The following is a 22,863-nucleotide window of genomic DNA, read 5'->3' on the forward strand; positions in this document are numbered from 1 at the left end:
AATCCAACATCCTTCCCCACCTCCATCCCGGGCGTCAGGGAAAAAATAAAAAAATGTTGGAATCGTGAAATTCATCATTCCACACAGCCCGCCCCACCCATACCGCCTCGCTCTGGCATCGTTGGGCCGCGCCTGCGAGGGGGGGATGAGAGGCTGTGCTCTGAGCTCGCTTATCAGGGGCTGGCATCGTTGTAATTTCAGTGTTCAGATGCAATCGCATTGCCTCCCTGCCGTCCCCTCCCTCCCTCCCTCCCCCCTCAGGAGTAAACAACAACAAGCGCAAATACAATAGACAAACAAGGCCTGCAGGACATGTGTGAGCACGTGCACATGGACACACACTCTCACTCACCCATGTAGGTGCACACACATATTACATGAATGAAATACAGAACATGTTATTCATGCACACATACACACGCTAACATATAAACCACACATTATTCAGACATTTTGTGTAATTATTTGTAGGTTTATATGTATAAATGAGGGGTTATGTTGAGAGTAGCAACGATAAAATATAAGCCTAGTGGACTTGCGAAACAGAGCCTTTCATCATTATAAAGTTAAATAAAGATATATATGGTTACATTTTCAATATTAAACAAATGCCCTTTGGTTGCAGCTATTTCTGCTGGAAACTCCGAATTCCATATCAGGTTTATTTGTTATCAGACGGCGCCCTCTGGTGGTCATACACTGCATTGTGGTGGAGCGCCACAAAAGATAGAACAAGGGGAACAACATTCTGAAGAACCCAGCTGAGCCATGTTACTCCGATTATTTTCCTGTTATCGAACCAACAGGACTACTACAACACTCCATGATAAAAAATCAAATGAGCCGTAAGCTTTAGGCCTTCTTCTGCCCAAATATATACATAGGCCTACTATACATGTATACATATATTTGATGTATTTACTGGTGATAAACTCACCAATGATGCATGAACAGATGTTTCAAATGTTGTCTCAACTCTTCCAGTGAGTGACTCATCTTACTGGTACAGCTTGAGTCCGGGTCCATCGTCTAAAAATGAAACTTATTTAATATCTCTGGATAATATTGACTAGTACTATGCTCCCTTTGCTCAGTTAATGAGTTAACTAAACTGCCGCTGACTAGTAAACATGCTAGGAGGAATTCTGACCATGACTTAGTTTACGTCCACTTGTGTTTAGTCGTTCGACTGTTAGTTCGGTTTGGCATTAAATAATATAACTAAAAATGTTTCAAATGTAAATTAAACATTTCAGGGTATGATATGTCTTACCGCGTTCATTTGAAATGGGGACCCGAGTTTCTCCTCTTCAGCTGACCAAGAACAAGCTGCAGAGCTTTGGCAGTTCATATTATTTATCTATGTAAATATATTGGGGGCAGATGCCATTATATGTTAATCCCAAAATAAAAACTTGGACATTTTTAAATAGATCAAAAGTCCACAGGCTATAGCATTAAGTTCAGAACTAAAACCAAACACAACACCCTCTCGGGCAAACTTTTATTTTTCCCCAGCTGCTAGTCATTGAAATCAATATCCCACAAATGCCAATCATCCACTAGCTCCAAACCACCAGCTTGCCAGAAATACCATCCCAAACAGTTTGGAATTCAACTGATGAAATCAGAGTTAAAATCGTTGGTCAAGCATCACTACTCGGTAGCATCTTGGTCATAGGTATATTTATTGTCAGGACAACACAGATGGGACAGGTAAAGAGACAATTGTTCTCTGTAAGAGGTTTATTATTAATTTTTTCTATATATTTTACAAATAGAAACACGAATGTTCAGATGCTTTATGACGAGAGCTTTTCCGGCAGCGCTGAACAGCACGTAAAGCAGAAGGACTAACAGCCCGAATTGGAACAACGGTCTGGCCAGTTTATCTGAAAAAAGAAAAGAAAGAAAGCAGGATGAATGAAGGAACATAGCACAAAGAAAACCAAGACCCTAGATGCCAACAAACAACTACAAATGGACTACAACTTTGGGAGTTCCTTGTAAGCATCTAGTTTTAGCATCAACTAGAGACAGGGTCCATTCGTATTAGAGTGGGAACACTACAGGCTTCCACAGTCTCTAGAGGGTGGGATCACGTCGTTCGATCTGCGACGCTATTAGACATTGGGGGGGGCACAAGTGGACTCCCGCAGGAGGTTACCTCTGATGTGAACACACATCAGGTCCTGGGTTCAGCAGAAGTTAAGGGGAGGAGCAGATTTAGTTTCAGAATTGAGGGTTAAATAGTGTAGCACACATGCATGACGAACAAGATAATTTGACTTTTTTTTTTTGTGCTTACAAAGACTGCTAATGAAAATAAAATACCTTGTTAGTATTGAGGATACATTCAGAAATTGTTGCAGTAAAATCAAGTCAATGAACAATAAATTAAAGGGCCCCTATTTGATTAGCCACCTAAAGCCATTGTAAAATCTTGACAGTGACATCACAAGTAGGATCGTCCACACGTATTAATTTATAATGGATAAATAAGTCAACCAGCCCATCCAGTGGACTGTACCAACTAGTCGACTCATCCATCCATCATCCATCTAGGTGGACAATCCCACTTGTGACCATGTCACACAGCAGGGTTGATTTCTGGGAAACTAGGAGCCCTGTAAAACACTGAACAGGACGCTCACTCACAGGGCAGCCGCTCCGGAGATGATCTCAATGAGCTCCTTGGTGATGACGGCCTGTCTGGTGCGGTTGAAGGTCAGAGTCAGCTTGTCAATCATCTCGGCTAGGGGAGGAGGAGCAGAAGGACAACTTTTAACCAGACGTACACAGCAAGTCGCCCTGGGCGGGGGTTTGACGGTTCTTGGCCGATGACGCGGATTGAGATTCTCCTTGCATTCTTACTAAAACGCCATCAAATAAGGAGGATGAAACCACCTAAATCTTTTGACTTTTGTCAATAAGTTGAATAATAATCACCCACCAGCCAAATGTACTTCGTTGCGAAACCAAACATTCCTAGTGAGATTCCCTCCTCCTTTGACATCATACATACACCTTTTGTTTTGGCTGAAGGTCAAAAACCCAGGCGACACTATATCCATCTAGTTTAGTATAAAGTTACCCGTTGAGGAGTCTGATTGCGAGGGACTTGATATCAACAGTTACATTATCTCCCGTCGGTAATTCGGACTAACTGCTTTCTTCATATTTTCAGCTCCATTAGAGTAGCATTATTTGGTGTTGCAGTCGAGTCGTCTAAACCTCAATATAACTAACATTTCTACAACTCTTGGCAGTTTCGCGCGATTGCTTTTCACTCTTGTCAGAGTGGGGAAGCTGGCGCACGGGATTGTGTGACATCTTGACCGACGAAGACGCTATGCTGCCTTCTCAACCTGCGTAGTCCGAGCTACCTCCACGGGGGAACCTTTTGGAAATATTAAATTGAGACGTGACTTGCTGCCCCCGAACTCCGCGTGAATAGGCTGCATTCTATCAGTTTGAGACCGACGAGAGTGCGATCTGAGGGCGTGGGGTCAGGGGCTCGAGGGGGCCGTCTTACAGGCGTTCTTGCTGGCGCTGTCCATGGCGGTCATCCTGGCGCTCTGCTCGCTGGTGGTGGACTCCTTCATGCCGTAGTAGATGAGGTTGACCAGGGCAAACTCCTGGTAGTTCCTCAGCACATCGGCGTCGATGTCGTCGTAGACCCCCATGCTCTCTGTCGGATGGAGGGTCAAAAGGTCAAAGGTCGGCACGACGAGGGGAAATGAACCTGCTTCTTCGTAGCACACTGAAATTATTGATGGGTGCCATACCTGAATTGGCCACGGTCTCGTTGGAGAAGACAGGCCTGTTCTCGGCCTTGTAGGAGATGACAGACCTGCGTGAAGAAGCAGAGAGCGTCGATATATTGTAGCAGACAACACTAAATCAGACAAGCTCTGAGTAGGCTATGTCAGATAGAGAAACACAATTCCACCATGAGCCCCTCCTAAAAAAGGAGCATGTGATTTTCCACTACCAAAGTAGTGGAAATGCAGAATTACAAAGACCTCAGCCAGCTTGTGTATTGCATGGGGTTTGTTTATAAAGTGCGGATCATGGCTTGTTCGTCTACCACAAGAACCTCCAACACCTGAGGGAACCTCCCACCTCTAGCTAGCTAATAAGCACACACACACACACTTGTCTGGCCTCTCCACAGAAGAGACTTTGTGACTTACAAGGAACCTATTCTGGATTAAAAGTAATGTTTTGGATTGATCAAGGTCCACATCTGGATTGAAATGCAAAGTACTAAAAAGTATGGATAAAATGTAAATATGGCCTTATAGGATTACCCGGTCTGGCAGTTTTGGGTTCCCGGATAAATTCAAATCAAACAAACATTCTGGCTGGACCCCCTGAAATCTGTTTGTGACGAGTTGAGACAGCGAGGCCTGAGAGCACTATATCCTCTAAATAACTACAAAAACTGTTCCCGACGTACGCCAGAAGGCACATTTTAAATCTTGTGGGCAGGCTGCCTACCTAAATCTGTTGAAGATGACGGAGCCCTGGTCAAACTCGTAGCCGGAGTTGAGCACCTCACCGGCGATGATGGAGGCATCGGCGAAGGTGGGGGGCTTACGGCCCACCTCCTTGCAGGTCATCAGGATGTGCTTCCCGTGGGTCCTGGGGGAGAAAGAGCAGCCATGGGTATGAGGAATATTAACATTTACAACAATGTAGAACATTTTATCATAGGAAACAAAAATACACGTTCAACCGGTTACTCGTTAATGTAAAAAGTTTTGCATCTTTCTTCAAAGGGATTCATTGAATCTTCGACAAGATCATGACGTGGAAACACAAAAATCTACAAGCTCCACTGCGCCGCACAATGTTTTTTACAAACAGGTAGAGCTAACAGCTGCATGACCCCACCAATCAAGCACTTAAAGCGGTAGTCCTCATTAAAATTGACAGCTAACCTAGCCAATCAGTGCAGCTTCTCAGAACTTTTTATACAAGGTCAAATATAAATAGGGACACCGTACCTGTGCAGAATTGCTCTCAGCTTGTCCCCAATGTTCACCACCATGACGTCCGTGCCAGCGCCGGCCATGATGCCGATCTGGGCCTTGATGGCCTTGGCCACGCCAGAGTGGATGGCTCCGCAGAGCCCACGGTCGGACGACACACCGATGATCAGGTGCTTGGCGACCTTCTCCTCGGGGGCCTTGATCTCGGCCTTCTCGTACAGGGCTGAGGGTCAGACGTAACGTTCAGACAGGTGCTACGGAATCGACATTTTCTAAATATATACAGTCTCTGCATTGTTTCTTAAGCGACTCCGCCCTTTTAATGGACATGAAAGGTCTACGACGGTGTCTTGTTTCTGTGCGGGGGGGGGGCAAGCAATATCCTACTCCCATCATCTTCCACGCACTCTTGAGTTTTCCCACATATTACCATGAATGGAAAGAAGTAATACATAAGGATGACAGCTAGGAAAACCATACACTACACAGGTAATGCACACAAATGGTGATAGGAGGAATCCCCTGTTTAAAAATGACACAAAAAAAAGGAGTGATGACCCATTCAGGAGATTATAAAGAGGTTATCCAGTGTGTATTTGTCATTACCCAGGGCGCTGGTGCCATAGACGCGAGCAGGCTTCAGCTGCCTCTCAGCACGAGCGTACTTGGCAGCAGCCACCATCTTCATGGACTTGGTGATTTTCTGGATGTTCTTGATGGACTTCAACCGAATGGTGACTAGAATAAGAGTAAGAAAATAATTGACCACACACAAACACTGTGGAGATTCTAAAATGAACGGATGCAAAGGTAGACATGCATTTACAAGTCATTATAAAGGGAATAAAGCAATGATTGTTGAACTGCATTAGAGAACTTGATTTAAAAAAATAAAAGTTGAAGCTGCACTTACTGTCCTTCAAGGTGACCATGTTCCTGACCTGCCCACTGCAAGAGCAAAACACTGCATTAGTCCTCCGTTGACCCGAGTCACAACTGGTATATTAAAACATAATATGCATACGAGTGCATTGTTTCGAATGTCAAATATATTTCTGCTTTGTGATAATTGATTAACGTCTTGAAACCGCACCGGCTACATCGTTAGCATTTTGGTTCACAAACTAAGAATAGGGGTCGGCAAACTGTTATTTTTATTCATTTTCCATTTTACCAAATGTAAACTCGTTCGTATAGCTATAACATATCAACGATGTGGATGAGGGTATTTGGAGGGGATCAAACGCGAAACACAGTATCATAACCTTAGTGGGAAGAAATGTCAACCGTGCTAGCTTAGCTTAGCTATGTAGCTGAACTTGGACCATTCAATGGGCTCTGCACTGCTGTCAGCAGCACAAGCCGCGGCCTGCGGCTTAACACGCCCTTGCAGTCAGAAAACACGGGTAATCTCGAATAAAGCAATGCTGTTTGGCATACACATGGTAGGAAAAGCTGAAGACAAATTAAACATTGAGAGCGTACTGGCTTTACGTTAAAATATAAACATTACCATTGTGGCTGGAACACCAACGCGCTGGTCCTGGCGAACATGGTTACTGCTATGAAGGTCAGACAAGCAGGACTGCGCAGGCGCATGTGAGTAGCGAAATGGAAGGGGGTCTCGCGTGGTTTTGAACGAGCGACCGTGACGACATCCACTTCAGACCGGAAGTTGTGTGATCTGAAATCCAAACGCAAACATTCGGTCTGAAGGTTTTTCAGAAATAGCTAAATAGCTTAACGTGCGGGTTTTGCTCTACATATACAACATTTACAAATGGGGAAAGCTGATTTTCTCAGTCCCAAAGCGATTGGCAATAGGATCAAATCCAAAGGGCTTCAAAAGTTAAGATGGTATTGCCAGATGTGTCAGAAACAATGCAGAGACGAGGTAGGATCAAATCACTACAAGGGACACCTTTAACATAGCTCAAAAATGTACGTCCTAACAAACGTTTTGTGTTCACAGAATGGGTTTAAATGCCACTGCATGGCGGAGTCCCACCAGAGACAGCTGCTGCTGGCCTCAGAAGACCCCAATCAGTTCATGGACTATTTCTCAGAGTGAGTAGTCCTGATGATATTGTTCTCGTGGGATATAACCATGGCTTTGGACTAAATTACGACTACATATGTTCAGCTTGGCTTTGAGTTGAACGACTCTTCTATTCTGTCGTATCTAGTGAATTCAAAAGGGACTTTCTGGAGCTGCTAAGGAGACGGTTTGGTAAGTCACGGTTCTCTTCAACCTACGAGCGCCGATGTTTTGATAATTTACACTATGTATATTGTAACTATCAATTTTGGTTTTAACCCACAGGGACCAAGCGAGTTCACAACAACATTGTCTACAATGAATACATCAGTCACAGAGAACACGTCCATATGAACTCCACACAATGGGAGACTCTCACAGACTTCACCAAGTGGGTGGGGAAAGAAGGTAAGGGGTGCGTGTGTGTGTGTGATGTTGAACTATATTTTGCATGTATTACATCCAATGACCATCCAATTATTGCATTGGTGTCTATCAAATAAGAGGCTGTCTCATAAAAGAGGGGTCTTTGTTTTAGTCGCATACTTAAGCTACATCATGGATTTCTAACTGGCAGTGAAAACGCCACCTTCACCCAGATTTGAGCTCATCTAACCCTACACACACATCCGTCCATGACCCCGCCAGGTCTGGCCAAGGTGGACGAGACCCCTAAGGGCTGGTACATCCAGTACATCGACCGCGACCCCGAGACCATCCGCCGCCAGGAGGAGCTTGAGCGGAAGAAGAAGCAGGACCTGGACGACGAGGAGCGCGGCGCCAAGTTCATCGAGGAGCAGGTCCGCCGCGGCAAGGACGGACGCGAGCCCGAGGTCAGTCTGGCGTTTAGCCTTTTTTTTTAGGCACACAATGGACTGAATAACTGCCTTCAAAGAAAGTAGCAAAGTTAGATACTTTGTTACAGTACTCAACTTTTTTTATGTTTTATATTTAACTCTTTAACTCTAACTTATTTAGTGCGATGCTTGTATACTTCTTTTGGATTTTTTTAGTATTAGCAACTAATTACGTTTTTTTGGTAAATTCGTTTTTTTGGTTTTGCTTTGATAGGAGGCTCCGACGTTCACAGAGCTGAAACGAGAGAACGAGGAAGAAAAAAGTAAGTTTTTGGATGTTGATGATGATGTTGTTGATCGTTCACGTGGGTGGTCGACTGTCTGCCTACTTACTTGCAAATTCAAGTGCTTTAGATAAGACATGGCGATTAGAAGTGTTGTTTGAAGGTTGCTGAATACTATTTGACCCTGTTGGTGAAAGTTAGTTTGACGTTTAATAGTGAAATGATGTATTTTTCAGTTGCCTTCAATATGGCCTCTTCCTCTGTCGCGGGACCTTCGAAACCAAGGTACATAAAGCCTCCTGCAATTTTATGATCTAATAAACCAAAATGACTTGTGGAAAGCTTTCCCGTAACGTTGAATCTATGGCCTTCCCTCAGTTCCCTCCTGGGGGCCAGTGCCCTGAAAGCGCCGGCAGGAGCTACAGCCAAGAGGAAAGAGCCCTCTTCTGCCTCAGAGTCAAGGGAGAAAAAGAAGAAGTCCGCACTGGAGGAGATCATTGAGGTAAAACGGTGTGTCTTGGTGGATCAAGCTAAAGTAGGTTAGCGAAATATTTTTAAAGGGGTGATATTATACCACCAGGTGTGAGTGTGATTAGCCATTACAAGCCGTTTGAAAATCTGCCCTTTCCTGTGATTTAGTGACATCACAAGCAAACATCCCAATGGACAATCACACTTGTGATGTCACTAAAACACAGGAAATGTTGTGAAATGTTTGCGTTGGGGAATTGTGTTTCCAGATGGAGGAGAGGAAGAAAAAGAAGCAGATGTCTGCGTCGGCCAGGACGGAGAACTGGCTCCAGCCCAACATTGTGGTCAAAATCGTCACCAAGAAGCTGGGAGAGAAGTACCACAAGAAGAAGGCGGTCATCCAAGTAAGAGTTTTTTTTTAGACTTGGGTTTGGGCGAAGAAAGTAGATATCAAGACAAGGAAAATCGACTGTGATATTGGTTTTATAGTCTAAATTAACAACGATGAGGAAATACGCCCAGCGAATGCGAGTGACCATTAATCTGATTACCATACTTTACATTTACATATACTTCATTGTCATGACCTCTAAGTATGACAGATTTTGAATTCATAAGCATATTGTTTGATTTATAGAGTAAAATCTCCGCCCATTATACTTATTTCCATATTACTGAGCAATATAGAAATAGATGATTGTAGGGGTCAGGAGAGTGTAATGTGATCTAACTATGGACACCACTGGTTGTATCTTCAGGAGGTGCGAGACCAGTACACGGCGGTGGTGAAACTGGTGATCTCTGGGGACAAGCTGAAGCTGGACCAGAGCCACCTGGAGACGGTCATACCTGCGCCAGGTAAGCCCTGGAGGCCGTCAGACATCCATGTGGAAAGCTTGTGTTAATGCTCTGTATTTAATGGGTTTGGATATGAATGAAGGACAACTGCATCTATAAGCGTCTCATTGACTATTTACCGTTACTATTTGTGTGCAATGTTTAAGCAGTATAACAAGTTTCCAGGTCTCACACATCAGACTTTAGGTCTGATAAGTCTGATGGCGGACAAGTTCAAATCTGGGTGAAATGGGCTTGATTTCCCTGTTGCTGGAGGCGAGGATCTGTAAGTGGATAACCAGTTAACACAAACTCGGCCAGCAGAAGTAATCTGTAAAAGTGTCAAAAAGGTTTCAAATCATCACAGTGTATACTGGCCACAAAAATACACTTATAAAAATCCCCTTCACAAAGCTTCATTCACCTCCACAAATTATTTCTCTTAGAAATACCGCTGTTTCCCCGACAAAGTTCACACATAGTAGGACTGTAGATATGAGATTACAAGCTTTCAAACCAGATTCCTAAAATCAAAAACCGATCCTCTTCAACCACCCCCCGACTCAGTGCTCTCTTCCTGTTGTCGCCGGCCAGGTAAACGGGTCATGATCCTGAACGGAGAGTACCGGGACACAGAGGCCGTGCTGGAGGGCATCGACGAGAAGAAGTTCTCCGCCACGCTCACCCTGGACTCCGTAAGTACAGAGCACAAACGCTCGCGGTACAGCGTCTCGCCACCGACGGCGCTGTTCCCTCGGCTCGTTTTTTTTTACAAGAACCGTAATTTTTCCAAAAACTGCAGCACTTCTGAAGTGTCTCCTTTAAGGCTTGTTATAATAAATCGAATAACTTTTTTATTTGTTTTCAGGGTCGATTGAAGGGCAAGCGAGTTGAAGGTGTCGCTTACGAGGACTTCTCTAAAATGCCTTGACCGCTCCCCCGCTCGCGACCTCTGTCCCAGGCAGCCTGTGTCGGGCTCTACTGTGTCAGAGTTCATTTCCCCGGGTCTCCGGCAGCTGTAAATAATCATCTTTGTCGTTTGTTGACTGTTCTTCAGTAAATCGATTTTCAAGATTAATTTTCTTTAGTCTTTTGGTTTTTATTTTGTAGTTACACCACGACAAGTAATTATTTTGTCCTTTACAATTTCGTGACATTGTTTGGATTCCTCCAGAATAAAGTGGAACAAATATCGAACTGCTTGTTTCTTTTTTTTCGTTGAGTCTCCTTGTTCATACTAACTTGTTAAAGCACAGAGAAACGTGGTCATACGGCTATGTCATTTCACTGGTTCAGTATAGTCCCCACCATCAAGCCAAATGCTTTTGTATTTATTAATGATTCACGTGCTAATATGTCACATGACACCCACCCCAAACAAACCAACACAGCATTTGATTTCACACTTTTAAATTGCTTCCCTCTCACAGAAAATGATATTTCCTCCTCCCAAGTTGTTTGTGTCTTTTTGTAATCTTCCATCGCTCCACACCCCTCTTCAGCCCCTAGGCCCCCCTCCTGCCCCATTAGGCGAGCTGTAGGAAGCTGTGGCTGTGGCGGACGATGTAGCTGGTGTAGTGGTGGTCGATGAAGCCCTTCCCGCTGTTGTGGACGAACCAGCAGTAGACGTCCGAGCCTTGCTTCCTGTCCTGTCGGTAGTCCTTCTGCCATCCCCTGAAACACACAGAAAGAAGAGTATAAGCTTCTAGGCTAGGGCAGGGCAGGGCGTACCCTCTGATTGGCTAATGAAACCGTCCCTATATGTTGATCCAATACCAAGGATTCTTTCGCTTATTTAATTTTTTTAATATATCAGTTGTTTATGTTCGCCAAAGCCCCTGTTGTAAGATGTTAATCTTTATTTATTTGAACTAATACACAAAACCCTTATGCATTCTCAGTTCTTCACGGTCGTCATACTTAATATTTTGTATATACTCCCAAAATGGATTGTATCCTAATAGTTCAACCTCACTTTAAAGGTGACCTTTGATTAACGTTTTATTCTCCTTCTCAAAGTAGTGATGTGTTTCCTTACCGCGTGACGGACAGCTGGTGCCCCTTCACCTCCATGGTGGCCTCCTCCTTCAGGGGGTCTGCCCCTGGGTGGGGGTTATACACCCTCACCTCAGGCTCCACGGAGAACTGGCCTGGTGGAACACAAAGCAAGACGGTGACCCATCCTGTCCTCATAGGCCTGACGTGGAGAGGTGGTTAATGCGGATCTTAAGAGAGGACGGACCTATCAATCCGTCGACCAGCGGGGAGTACTGGTTGTCGGTGGGGACGTAGATGCCCAGGTAGTCCACGTTGATGGGGTGCTTCTTCCACACGCGGTGAAGCAGCACCATCACCCTGATGTTGTCGTTGACGCTCACCGTGACGTGGGACTCCTTCACGATGGAGATCTTCACCCTGAGGCACCGCGGACAACGTTAGGGGACGTAGTTAGGGTAGGGTGACCCTCACTCACCTCAACCACCGTTGGTTGTGGATGAGGTGACGTTATAACAGGGTGACCCTCACTGACCTCAACCACCGTTGGTCGTGGATGAGGTGTCATATCCCACATACACACTCACTGTGTAAAGTGCTTTGGGTGCGTTGAAAAGGGATGATTTATTGTTACTTTTGTTGAATTGGTCGATACACTTTTATCTGTTGTCTTTATGGATGACTTATAATAACCAAACCAACATTATCATCATCCATCATCCATATTAGCAAGGAGTCTTTTTGGGAGGTTGTGTTATTCAAGGTCACGTAACATCCATCTCCTTACTTCTGCTGGCTCTATTGTTTTAACGTACTCACGTCTTTTTTTAATCATGATCTATTATTTTATACAATTTTGCATTATTTTTTTGTCCGGAGAGCATTGAAACAAATTGTATATTGAATAAATAAAAGCGTGATCATCCAATCTTGGACGAATAACTTAATAATAATACTACTAATAACAATTTGGTCATTCTGATGGATGAGAGTCCCCGTGTGGTTCTGACCCGTCCTGCGTGATGTTGGCGGTGGCCGCCCAGGTGAAGGAGTGGCCCCGGTGGCTGTCCCGCACGGTGATCCGCTCGGTGCTGGCGGTCACCTCCAGGCCCTCCGGCTGGTAGTACACGGAGATGGCGCCGAAGTAGGTGCTGGTCTTGCCGTCGGCGCGCGGACCCTTGGCGCCCACCAGCTGGCCGTTCACCACCACGCCTGGGCGGGCGAGGGAGGAGAGAGAGAGAGAGAGAGAGAGGGCGGGGTGGGACGAGGAACAAGGGGGCAAATACCGACTGGTTGGCAGCTTGTTGTTGAACGGTCTCGTGAGCGCTTGACTTAAACCTTGTGTTTCAAGATCTTATCCTGGTTGTTAGACCTACATTTTTGTAGGTACTTCTTTATTGAATATGCTTTGAGTTTTTGACCTCACTTGTATATCGCTTTGGATTAAACAATGTCAACGGTTTGACGTTGGTCTACTGGAATATCTGAATCCAAAAATTCCGCTCACCCATGAATTTAAAGTCAAGATCATTTTAATTTAATTCACAGCATAACGAAAAGTTTGTCAGATTGAAGTCATGCGGACATGATCGGTATGGGGCTTTGGGGGTACCTGCACCGGGGTCCGAGACCAGGTTCAGGATGTGTCCGGGTTCGGAGTCGATGTTGAAGCAGACGTCCATCTGGGCCCGGGGCAGGTGGACGATGAAGTGGGGGTCGTTCTCGACTAGGACAAAGGGCGGTGAGTTATTGATACAGTTACAAGTCATTACAACTTAGGTTAGAGTCACAATGAGGGGAAACTATCCTTACATTGGAGTAAGCTAACATGTGGTTCGCCAAAGGATGCCTTGTTAGTTAATCCTAAACAATGATTAGCTAATTCTAACTGTAGTATGAATCGCGTTCACTTCTTTGGTAGATGATGACCACTGCAAATAAGCTCTTGGTACATGAGCGGACAGTAAGTATCTGTCTGTCTGAGGGTGCGTGTGTTACCTATGGTGATTTGATCAGGTTTATTTCGTTCCGCCGGACTGGGGGGGGCCAGCGTGGGAGGCAGGACCCAGGGGGGGGGTGAGTAATTCAGGTGTACCGGGGTCGGGACTGTCATCCCTGCACAGGAAAGATCAATTCAAGAGAGAGTTGGGTAAACTGTCGCAGGTACGATTTGAGAGTTGATCTTGAAACCTAAAACCCCAAAAGACGTTGCCACCCTCTCTACTTCATCGTGTGTGTATCTTTTTCTCCTCTTTCACACAGTTGCAAAAAAAAGCCAAATTGGGATGATATACAAGTATTCTGTAAGAAGATAATCAATCTATCGTTGAATGTCTTTGGTTTTAGTACTGTGCGATACCAGTCACCCATATGCAAACACTGGTATCATTGCCTTTTTTAATTTTATAATGTTGCTGTATGTGTTGCTGTATTTATTTGTAAGTGTTCTGATGGACCATGAGTCTTTCAAATAAAGTTAATAATGATAATCAATCAGCTTAATTCATTTCCCCAGGGGGCTGATGGGAGACGTAGGCCCAATCTCATTCCCACCCCTTACCCCTTACCCCTTACCCCTTCCCCTTCCCCTTCCCCCTCTCCCTTGACGGGGCTGTCCCAATTCTCATTTGGGTTAAGGGCTAGGGCCAAGACGTAGGGCTACGTAGCCCTTGAAATGAAGCCTCCAAAGGACCACACTTTAAAGGGAGGGCTTTGAGAGGAAAGCCCTTCCTTTTTTTATTCTGAGAGTGCATTTGCTCCTAGAAATGCGCAAGACTGATATTATCATTATTAGTAGTAGTAGTGTCCCGCCGCGGGCAAGTCGGGCGGTGGGAGCGCTGACCTGAGCAGCAGCCCTGCTTGGGGTCTTTGGGGGAGTCGGCCAGCAGCCTCTCCCCGCCGTCCTCGCTCTCCACCAGCAGGGCGGTCAGCGGCGTCACAAACTGGTGCTCCACGGCCAGGGTGAGGATCCTCTGGGTGATCTTCCTCTTCTTCGCCGCCGTGGGCGCCAGGGACCTGCCGCGAGGGAACCCAATCCGTCACCCCGGGGGACCCGTGGACCTCCATGGACCTCCATGGTGTCCCATTTACCCCGCGGCCATCTTGGATCTCAACGCCGGCCGGCGTTGAGATCCAAGATGGCCGCGAGGTGACACAGGAGAGGCATGTTTCTATTCACCCCGCGGCCATCTTGGATCTCAACGCTGGCCCAAGATGGCCGCGAGGTGGCCCGGCGTTGAGATCCAAGATGGCCGCGGGGTGAACAGAAACATGCCTCTCCTGTATTATGGATTTGGATCCATTTGGTTCAATATGTTTTGTTTATTAAACATGCTTTTATATAACAACACATCCATACGAAATGAGGAATTTCAAGATGTTAGAATCTTGTCTTCCGTCCTTCTACGAACACCACTTCATGCGTACGAAGCGGGGACAATCTTAGGCTTGGATTGTCTTAGATCGTTGTATGTGGTCGTTGTACAACATGCTTTGTTCAGGTTATTACCTGAATCCACCCCTTCATAACACCATACATACCCCTCTTTCCCCTTCCCCACTCCCCTCCCCCTCCAGCCAGGCTGCGGTCCCTCACCTCTCAGATATGAGCTGGTTGACGGTGATGTAGGCCCACATCTGCCTGGCGAAGCCCGTGACGGAGTGCTGCTGGCCGGCCAGCTTGGCGTCCAGCTCCCCGATCTCGGTCTCCGTCTCCAGGGTCAGGTCCATGCTGGCCTACAGGAGGGAGGTGTGGATAGTTCTTTGCACTAAAACAGGGGTCTCAAACTCGCGGCCCGGGGGCCAATTGAGGCCCGCGGGATGATATTTTGTGGCCCCCTACTTGATATCAAAGTTTATTGTTATTGCGGCCCGCGCGTTGTTGTCAAACGCACATTTTTTTGCGGAGTCGCTTGCCACGCTTTTTTATCACTTGTGATAGGGTGACCAGATGGGACAGTCCCAGTTTTGAGTTGCGTGTCGTCAAACGCCAAACGCTAAAAATGTCCCGGTTTCCACCAACCACTATGAAATGTCTCCTGTTGTCAGCGATTACATAGCCAACATGTTCTAATTATAGCCCGATCATTGACTTATATTGGGTCAGTTGTGCTACTTTTCTTTTTGGAATACTTTATGTGGCCCAGTCTGACCCAGACTCTACCTCCAGCTGCCCTCAGGTAAGTTGAGTTTGAGACCCCTGCACTAAAAGGACCCCCCTGGAAAGCAGAGAGGATTCGTCCTTCAAGGGTGGACTGCTGGTGTGGAGCGTCTGTGTACAGGCGCAGGTAGGCGTGCATGTTTGCGAGCGCGATTGTGTGTTTGTGTGTGTGCACGGCATGCTTCTTTGTGTGTACAAGCATGTGAGCGTGCAAGCATAGGGGTTACGTGTATGTTTGTGTGTGCATGCATGCCCATTACTGTGTGAGTGTGTGTGTATGTGTGCATGTGTTCTATGCAAATGTGCGTGAATGTGTGTATGCAATGTACACATGCATATGCTTGAGTGCGTCCGCGTGCGTGTGTCTGGATACATGTTTGCACGAGTGTGTGCGTGCGTGCACCACTCACGGCGGAGGCAGTAGTGAAGCTGGTTAGGGTGGTCTCCTCGGTGAGCCGCAGCTTGCCGGCCACCACCAGCTCGGAGCCGCTGAAGAACTTGTCGAAGCGGTTGTGGGTGACGTCCGACACGGCGTCCTCCGGGAACTGGATGGTGATCTGCCTCAGCAGGGGGGACGACACCTGGCGGTAGAAGCTCTGTTTGTGTGCACGTGTGTGTGTGTGTGTGTGTGTGTGTGTGTGTGTGTGTGTGTGTGTGTGTGTGTGTGTGTGTGTGTGTGTGTGTGTGTGTGTGTGTGTGTGTGTGTGTGTGTGTGTGTGTGTGTGTGTGTGTGTGTGTGTGGGTGCGAGTGTGTTGATGGATGCGTGTGCGGCAAACGTGTGTGTGTGGGTGGGTGTGTGTGGTGTGTGTGTGTGTGTGTGTGTGTGTGTGTGTGTGTGTGTGTGTGTGTGTGTGTGTGTGTGTGTGTGTGTGTGTGTGTGTGTGTGTGTGTGTGTGTGTGTGTGTGTGCATGTGTTGATAGGTGTGTTTGTATGAGTTTGGGGAAATAGGGGATAGGGAAGAATTTTTGCAATTGTGAATTTCAGGCGAGGTATAATAGTCTGATACTACTTTTAATATCCATTACATTATTGATTGGGCTTTGCATTGTGCACTGATTTACTTTCTAGAATCGATTTAGTGAGAAGTACTGAATTAACAGACAACAAATTGATCCAAGGTCTCTCAGAATTCTGAATACATTTAAAGACAATGAAATAATAACTGTGAGCTGTTCAGGGGGTTCACCCCAGAACCCAGTGTTCCCCATAGTACGGCTAGGGTACTTCCTAGAGTTCCACAGGAAGTAGGCCCTACCCGGAGCTGCTCAGAGGCGGCGTGGTTGGCCAAGATCCTCTGGGCCATGCCCCGGTTCTCCATGGCGATGCGCTCCAGGAAATCGTAGTCCACGTCGAAGCCGATGCCCAGCGAGAAGAGGGAGAACTCCTCCTTCATCACGCGCTTCACGTTCTTCTGGATCTTGCTCAGTTTGATCTCCCCTGCAGAGGAGGAGGGGGGAGGAGAGGGGAGAGGGGAGGGGGGAGGGGGGGGGGGGAGAGGACGGTGGATGGAGAGACGTTATCCCAGGTGGAAGAAATTGTTTATGGTGTTTGGTTTCATGTGAGGACGGCTGTGCTATATCAGTGTTTCTCAAATGGGGGTTTTACGGGTAGTTGGAACTTGAATACATCTATAAATATATATTTTTTAAAGTTTAAAATAATTCCACTTTTAGAAGATGTGTTGGGTCTGAATACCAACTTAAGCGATTCTTGTCTTAAAACATATCTTCAAAGAAGATTTTGCAGAAAGTTTGCAGAACAAATGATCATGTAAGCCAATTATTTACTAAATCAACCGCCTATTGTTTGTTTTGACCAACTTTGATATTGATATTTTGTTAGATGGTGTTAAATCTGGACCTGGAAGAAACCACCGCGGACCAGGGTAAACTTGGTCATTCGTCGAGGAGGGTGTAGAGGGTGTGGACATGGGGGGGAGAGTCTCACCGACGGTGGGGTCTCCGTCCGACACCAGGATGATCATGGACACGGAGCGGGGGTCGATGAGGCGCTGGTTGGAGGCCTTCAGCAGCATCTGCACCGCCTTCATCAGCGCCTCGTTGATGTTGGTTCCTATGGCCGGAAAACGGAGTTCAAATCAGAAACTAGACAAAACTGTCCTCGTCGTCTTCCCGAAGCTTATCACAGTCTATGAATTGGCCACTTAATACACATAATTGCCAAAAGCTTTCATAAAAACTAATATCAAAAAAATAAATTAAAATCACAAAACATTGAAAATAATTAGCAGGTGTCTGATTAGCTGAAATTGGTTGCTAGCTGACTCATTGGTTGCCAGCTGTCCCATGGTTTAAATGTTAGTTGACAGCAAGGTTCTTGTTTACATGGTACTACTTGTTTTCTCACTACTTCTGGTCCCCCCCCCCCCCCCCCGGGGTGTATTACCTCCATTGGGTTTGATCCCCCTGATGTACGACTTGGCCTCTTCCACCTGGATGGAGGAGCCGGGGACCAGGTCCTCGCTCCAGCAGCGCACGTTGTGGTTGAAGTCCACGATGCTGAAGTAGTCGTCCATGGTCAGGTCGTCCAGGATGGCTTGCATGGCCTCCACGGTCTTAGGTAAAGGGAAGCGTGTGACGGAGATTAAGTGTAATACAGACAAAGGGCACTGGAGGGCAGTGTTTCAGCACGTCTTAGTGACAGGATATCCATGTGAGCTGAGACTGGGGTTTGGGAGGACCCCTGAGTCATTCTGTTGAAATGTTACCATGACGACGTTGGCTCACCTGCTTCATCTTCACGCCCCACATGGACCCGCTGACGTCGATGACAAACACAATGTTTTTGGGAAGAGGCGTGAGGCTAGAGGGAGCAAAGAACTGCACAAAATGGCCGTCGGAGACCTGGAGGAGACAAAGTCAGTCAGGCAATTTCAAAAAAACCTCTCTCTCCTCATTCATTACATCCACACCAACAGGACAGTTTTGTGGTTTGGATGTTCGGTTCAATGCACCCCCCCACCCCCCTAACCTCCCCCAATGTCCGGTATCATACGGGTCGGAGGGTCTAGGTTTGGGTGACTACCTACTCCTTAACGACTTGTACCTGTACTTGAGCGTGAATGACAAGCGTTTCCTAAATGAATGAATAAACGCGGCTTTGATACCTGAAGTTCTCCGGCGTTGTGGTCCCTCGGCACGTCATAGGTGACTCTGAACAGGCCATCCACGCCGCTGTCCGTGCAGTTTTCGCACTTCCTCTGCTGCTCAACGTTTGGCTTGAAGACGATATGGGCCTGGAGACACACACATACACAAACACACACATTGACACACGGACAAACACACATTATAGAAAAAAACATTCAGAGTGGGTCTTCAGAAATACAACAGGAGTACCTTAGAAGAAAAAGAAGAGGATTTGTTTTATTGGATTATGCCAAATTGACGATAAAGGCCTGCTAGTCTTGTGGTATCCCCAATAATCATGGGGTACACATGTTGAATGGGTGAATACTATTCATGAGGAAATAGGCTTACAAGGGGACAAAAGTTATTTAAAAAAAAAAGGGATTCATGGACGTAATTCGGAGTGCTTATTTCGCTGTGCGACCGACCAATGCATCGGATCCAAACCTTTTTTTTCTTACCTTTTCTTTTGTGGTGTTCATTTTGGTCAAGCCATTGAAGCGTTCCCCAAATGCATTTGTCGTTTGCACAAAGGAAATACCGTTTGGCTCATAGATGTACACATCCACCTAGAGACACAGACACAGAGAGACAGGATGGGAAGTATAGCAAAGCAGAGACAGTGATAGAGTGACTAAAGATCAGCCAACAGATACGCTGTCACACAGAAGCAGAACAGCTCGACTTTAATACGTCTCTCTACCTGGAACTGTGGCACCAGGCGTCCGGGCTGCAGGTGCAGAGAATGCTCGTACACTCCCAGCTTCCTCTGCATCATTTCCTGGTAGTGGAGCTCAAATTTAATGTGACTGCCAGGTGGAACGTGAACCTCCGTCTTGAAGGTTTCCATGTCCTGGGAGTTTGTCCTGGGAAAGGAAGAAGAGTTCAGGGTCTACAGTTGTGTTATCCTTCAAGGATTTTTCCTCTACTTCTGCTGTTGAGATGGCCCTCTTGTGGAGGTACAGAAGGAGAGACCCTCGTGTCGGTCGTTATTTGCTTTGCTGGATTCCTGTGGCAACATTTGACCACTCAAAATCCGCTCCCTCGTACTCGGTTTTGATCGGTCAACCTTCTCTGTTCCTTCTCCCACTGTTGTCTGAGCGGATAAGTCGTTCCTGATAGGGTGTTATTCTGTCGTTATGACAGAACAGTGTAGTGGCTCTAGACCAGAAAGCAACAGGGTTGGATCCCCAATGTCCACAGCCCACCTGCAGACATCTTTCGGCAAAATGCTGAATCTCTACTTCTGCTGTTTAGATGGCCCTCTTGTGGAGGTACAGAAGGAGAGACCCTCGTGTCGGTCGTTATTTGCTTTGCTGGATTCCTGTGGCAACATTTGGGGCTTGACTTGGTTTTTCCTAATGACACCTGAATTCACGCTGTGTTGCCTTGGCTAAAACGGTCAAATGACTCAATAGCAAATGGCTGGAGTGACTTTGCGGTGTGTGAGTGACTTTCCGGTGAGTTAGAGACTTTCCGATGAGTGAACGACTCTCCGGTGAGTGAAGTGACTTTCCCGTGTGTTACCTGACGATGCCCGCGGCCTTCCCCCTCGCCCTGGCCTGGGCGTACAGATTCCTGGCCACGGTTTTCTCCTTCACAGAGCCCATAAACGTAATCCCGTTCACGTTCCTGTTGGGAGCAAAAAAACACAGGTGCAAGGAGACCCTATTTAACAGTTGATCAATGGTAATAACATGGGAGGGTGGGGGTTGGGAGCAAAAAAACACAGGTGCTAGGAGACCCTATTTAACAGTTGATCAATGGTAATAACATGGGAGGGTGGGGGTTGGGGGGGCAGTGGCTCACATGGTGAAGTTGGTGATCGGAGTGGGGTTACTTTCTGTTAATAACATGGTATGGTTCGGGGGGCATGGCTCACATAGTGAAGTTGGTGATGAAGGCCCTCTTGGGGATCTGAACGTTGAAGCCGATGCTCTGGGCCTTGGAGCCGGAGTTGACCACCGAGCTCCGGACTGTGGTGTGGGCGAAGCGCGAGGTGATGCGGCTCTCCACCTTGTAGCTCTTGACGGTGATGTCATCGCCGCGGATGGCCTACAAAGGGTGGGGGGTTGGGGTTATATCGGTGGCGGTGATGGCGTTGTTTGGCTGGCCTTACAATGATCTCCATCTCTTCATGGGTGAGTTATACTGCGTTCCTATGCCGCGTGTCTCAAAGCTAGTAATTCTGACCATAGTCCACCAAAATGTCCCCAAAAACTCAACAAACATGCCAGCAAATTTCCTCAACCAACTACATAATGAACCGAAAAACATACACAATTGCCACAATGCACACAATGTAGACCCTTTTTGGAAGAGGCGCACACAACCTGTGGGACGTTACTCAATACCGTGTTCTCCTACACTCCTCAGTCTAGAGGAATCACGTTGTCAGACAACACTTAATGCTAGCGCTGTTATTTCCGATGATTAGATTTACCACTCAAAAGTTCATAAATGTACAAAATCAATGTTGTGGATTTTGTACAGAGAGAGAGAGAGAGAGAGAGAGAGAGAGAGAGAGAGAGAGAGAGAGAGAGAGAGAGAGAGAGAGAGAGAGAGAGAGAGAGAGAGAGAGAGAGAGAGAGGTCAATATCCAGTGAGTTACGTGGTCTCTCCAAACAGCCGTGTATTGATCGATAGATTAGCGTGAACTCGGCCAAAGTGAAGACACTCTGAATACCAGACGAAGGGCAACTCACCTCAAAGTCTTCCTCCTCCTCACTGGTCAAAATAGCTCTCTGAAACAAACACACGCATGAGGATCACCTCCAAAGGGCTTAAATATGTTTTATTTAAACAAAAATACAGATATTTAGGCTTAGTTAGGTTAGTAATAATCAATGTGTGTGGCCAGTTTAGTGGGGATTTAAATATGTGTATTGTAGGCCTAGGCCTTCTATGTGATAGCTACAATGGACATCAGCTATCAAGAAAAAGGGTTTATTCTGAAGAGTATTCGCACCTTGTGTCTTTCGTGGCGAGTATCGAGTCCTGACTGGATAAAAAAGGTTAAATAAGAAGATAAACATAAAAAGACTAATTAAAAACAAAATACTTTTCTTAATTTAGATAATTGTGAACAAAATCAACCTTTTTGTCAGTAGGACGACACATTTTGGATATATTACTTATTGTAATAAACTAAACAGCTTCCTAAAATTGAAGGCCAAAAATTAACATGGAAAACATTTCCAAAAGGTATAATTTCCGTCCAAACTCACAGTCTCTCCCTCCCACTCGCCATCTATAATGAACTCGAAGCAGTGGCCCCACTGGCCGAGCAGCAGCAGGGCGAGGAGGGGCAGCGTCTTCATGTTCCCAGGTCGGTCAGAGTCGAGCCAAGCGGGGCTCCGAAACACAAGCAAGGGGGAGAGAGGCACGTCCTTATGAAGGGTATAAGCTGTCGCTCTTGCTCGCACTCTCCCGAAAGCCTTCACCAAACTAAGACCCCGAACTGAGAGATTGAACTCTACTGAACTTATAGGTATGACAGGCCCCGGTCAATATTTGTTGTGTTCACAAAACACAGCAAGAGAGGGGGAAACTTTGATATTTGAACTGCCGAGTGGGCGAGAGGGAGTATGGCTCTGGTATAGAAAAGGCATCGTCCATAATTTTCTAATTGCGTCTACCCACAAAATGTGCGTATTGTAGGCCTACGTATTAAAATTGTGATGGGTACAATACGAGTAAGGTCTCGCTGCAGCCTGTAGGACATGGACATCCAACGTCCAAGTGCTGTCACGTGACGACAAGATGGCGGACGCGGTGAGACTCCTTAGCTGTGTCCCTATTCCTCTACGAATAGTTAAATCTCCTATCCTTTACTTAACCTTTGTGGAAAACGTCATTGGGTCAAGGAGAGATGAAAATGTGCTTGCTTTCTAATATATTAAAAGACAGCGCTGTTTAAAATGAATTGGACTCCACCTTTCCTAACCGACTTCATTGCGCGACGCGGAGTATTGCTGACCTCTAGCGTTTCTATGGTGGAACTACAGTTTTCCGAAGTTGGTCTACAACAGGGGTTCTCAAAGTTTTGACAGCTGAGGGCCAATTTAGGAACCCAAAATTTGACTGAGGGCCTCCGAGGGAAAAAAATGTCAGCATCCCAGTGTTGAAAAAAAA

The 22,863-nt window shown here is 46.3% G+C and overlaps 3 protein-coding genes across 4 annotated transcripts; 1 reads left to right on the forward strand and 2 right to left on the reverse strand.

Moving 5' to 3' along the window:
- Nucleotides 1-1,728: 1,728 nt before the first annotated feature.
- On the reverse strand, nt 1,729-6,612 carry atp5f1c (ATP synthase F1 subunit gamma). 2 transcript variants are annotated; one of them, XM_056578213.1, is made up of 9 exons: nt 6,511-6,611; nt 5,911-5,945; nt 5,604-5,735; nt 5,013-5,220; nt 4,504-4,647; nt 3,789-3,853; nt 3,536-3,691; nt 2,659-2,755; nt 1,729-1,892 (listed from the first exon to the last, which is right to left on the reverse strand). In XM_056578213.1, exons 1-9 carry the CDS (start codon nt 6,594-6,596, stop codon nt 1,889-1,891), a joined length of 927 nt encoding a protein of 308 aa, XP_056434188.1. In that variant the 5' UTR covers nt 6,597-6,611; the 3' UTR covers nt 1,729-1,888. The 2 variants fall into 2 exon arrangements, with proteins under 2 accessions (XP_056434188.1, XP_056434189.1); XM_056578214.1 differs by lacking the exon at nt 1,729-1,892 and having other exon boundaries at nt 2,655-2,755; nt 6,511-6,612.
- Nucleotides 6,613-6,636: 24 nt separating this feature from the next.
- On the forward strand, nt 6,637-10,627 carry kin (Kin17 DNA and RNA binding protein). The gene is made up of 12 exons (XM_056578212.1): nt 6,637-6,891; nt 6,970-7,064; nt 7,184-7,227; nt 7,321-7,443; nt 7,684-7,868; nt 8,107-8,155; nt 8,353-8,401; nt 8,495-8,618; nt 8,857-8,991; nt 9,346-9,445; nt 10,019-10,119; nt 10,293-10,627. The coding sequence occupies exons 1-12, from the start codon at nt 6,778-6,780 to the stop codon at nt 10,353-10,355; spliced, it is 1,182 nt and encodes a 393-aa protein (XP_056434187.1). The 5' UTR covers nt 6,637-6,777; the 3' UTR covers nt 10,356-10,627.
- itih2 (inter-alpha-trypsin inhibitor heavy chain 2) lies at nt 10,499-22,198 on the reverse strand. Its single transcript, XM_056578211.1, has 21 exons — nt 21,957-22,198; nt 21,698-21,730; nt 21,435-21,473; nt 20,612-20,784; nt 20,257-20,361; nt 19,433-19,595; nt 19,191-19,298; nt 18,708-18,836; nt 18,328-18,444; nt 17,987-18,155; nt 17,528-17,653; nt 16,836-17,017; nt 15,989-16,174; nt 15,015-15,154; nt 14,262-14,434; nt 13,418-13,534; nt 13,032-13,145; nt 12,430-12,631; nt 11,667-11,839; nt 11,463-11,574; nt 10,499-11,098 (listed from the first exon to the last, which is right to left on the reverse strand). The coding sequence occupies exons 1-21, from the start codon at nt 22,047-22,049 to the stop codon at nt 10,951-10,953; spliced, it is 2,802 nt and encodes a 933-aa protein (XP_056434186.1). The 5' UTR covers nt 22,050-22,198; the 3' UTR covers nt 10,499-10,950.
- Between the last annotated feature and the right edge of the window lie 665 nt (nt 22,199-22,863).

The sequence above is a fragment of the Gadus chalcogrammus genome, chromosome 19 (genome assembly GCF_026213295.1).
Source record: "Gadus chalcogrammus isolate NIFS_2021 chromosome 19, NIFS_Gcha_1.0, whole genome shotgun sequence".
Taxonomy (NCBI): domain Eukaryota; kingdom Metazoa; phylum Chordata; class Actinopteri; order Gadiformes; family Gadidae; genus Gadus; species Gadus chalcogrammus.

Excerpts from the sequence above, each read along its gene's own strand:
- kin (XM_056578212.1), top strand. The coding sequence starts at position 6,778 with ATGGGGAAAGCTGATTTTCTCAGTCCCAAAGCGATTGGCAATAGGATC. Across the intron at positions 7,065-7,183 it reads TTCATGGACTATTTCTCAGA|TGAATTCAAAAGGGACTTTC; the intron begins GTGAGTAGTCCT and ends TGTCGTATCTAG. Across the intron at positions 7,869-8,106 it reads AGGACGGACGCGAGCCCGAG|GAGGCTCCGACGTTCACAGA; the intron begins GTCAGTCTGGCG and ends TTGCTTTGATAG.
- itih2 (XM_056578211.1), bottom strand. The coding sequence starts at position 22,049 with ATGAAGACGCTGCCCCTCCTCGCCCTGCTGCTGCTCGGCCAGTGGGGC. Across the intron at positions 15,155-15,988 it reads GCTTCACTACTGCCTCCGCC|GCCAGCATGGACCTGACCCT; the intron begins GTGAGTGGTGCA and ends TCCCTCCTGTAG. Across the intron at positions 11,575-11,666 it reads GCTGGTCGACGGATTGATAG|GCCAGTTCTCCGTGGAGCCT; the intron begins GTCCGTCCTCTC and ends GTGTTCCACCAG.
- atp5f1c (XM_056578213.1), bottom strand. The coding sequence starts at position 6,596 with ATGCGCCTGCGCAGTCCTGCTTGTCTGACCTTCATAGCAGTAACCATG. Across the intron at positions 3,692-3,788 it reads CGAGACCGTGGCCAATTCAG|AGAGCATGGGGGTCTACGAC; the intron begins GTATGGCACCCA and ends TCCATCCGACAG. Across the intron at positions 2,756-3,535 it reads CAGCGCCAGCAAGAACGCCT|CCGAGATGATTGACAAGCTG; the intron begins GTAAGACGGCCC and ends CTCCTCCCCTAG.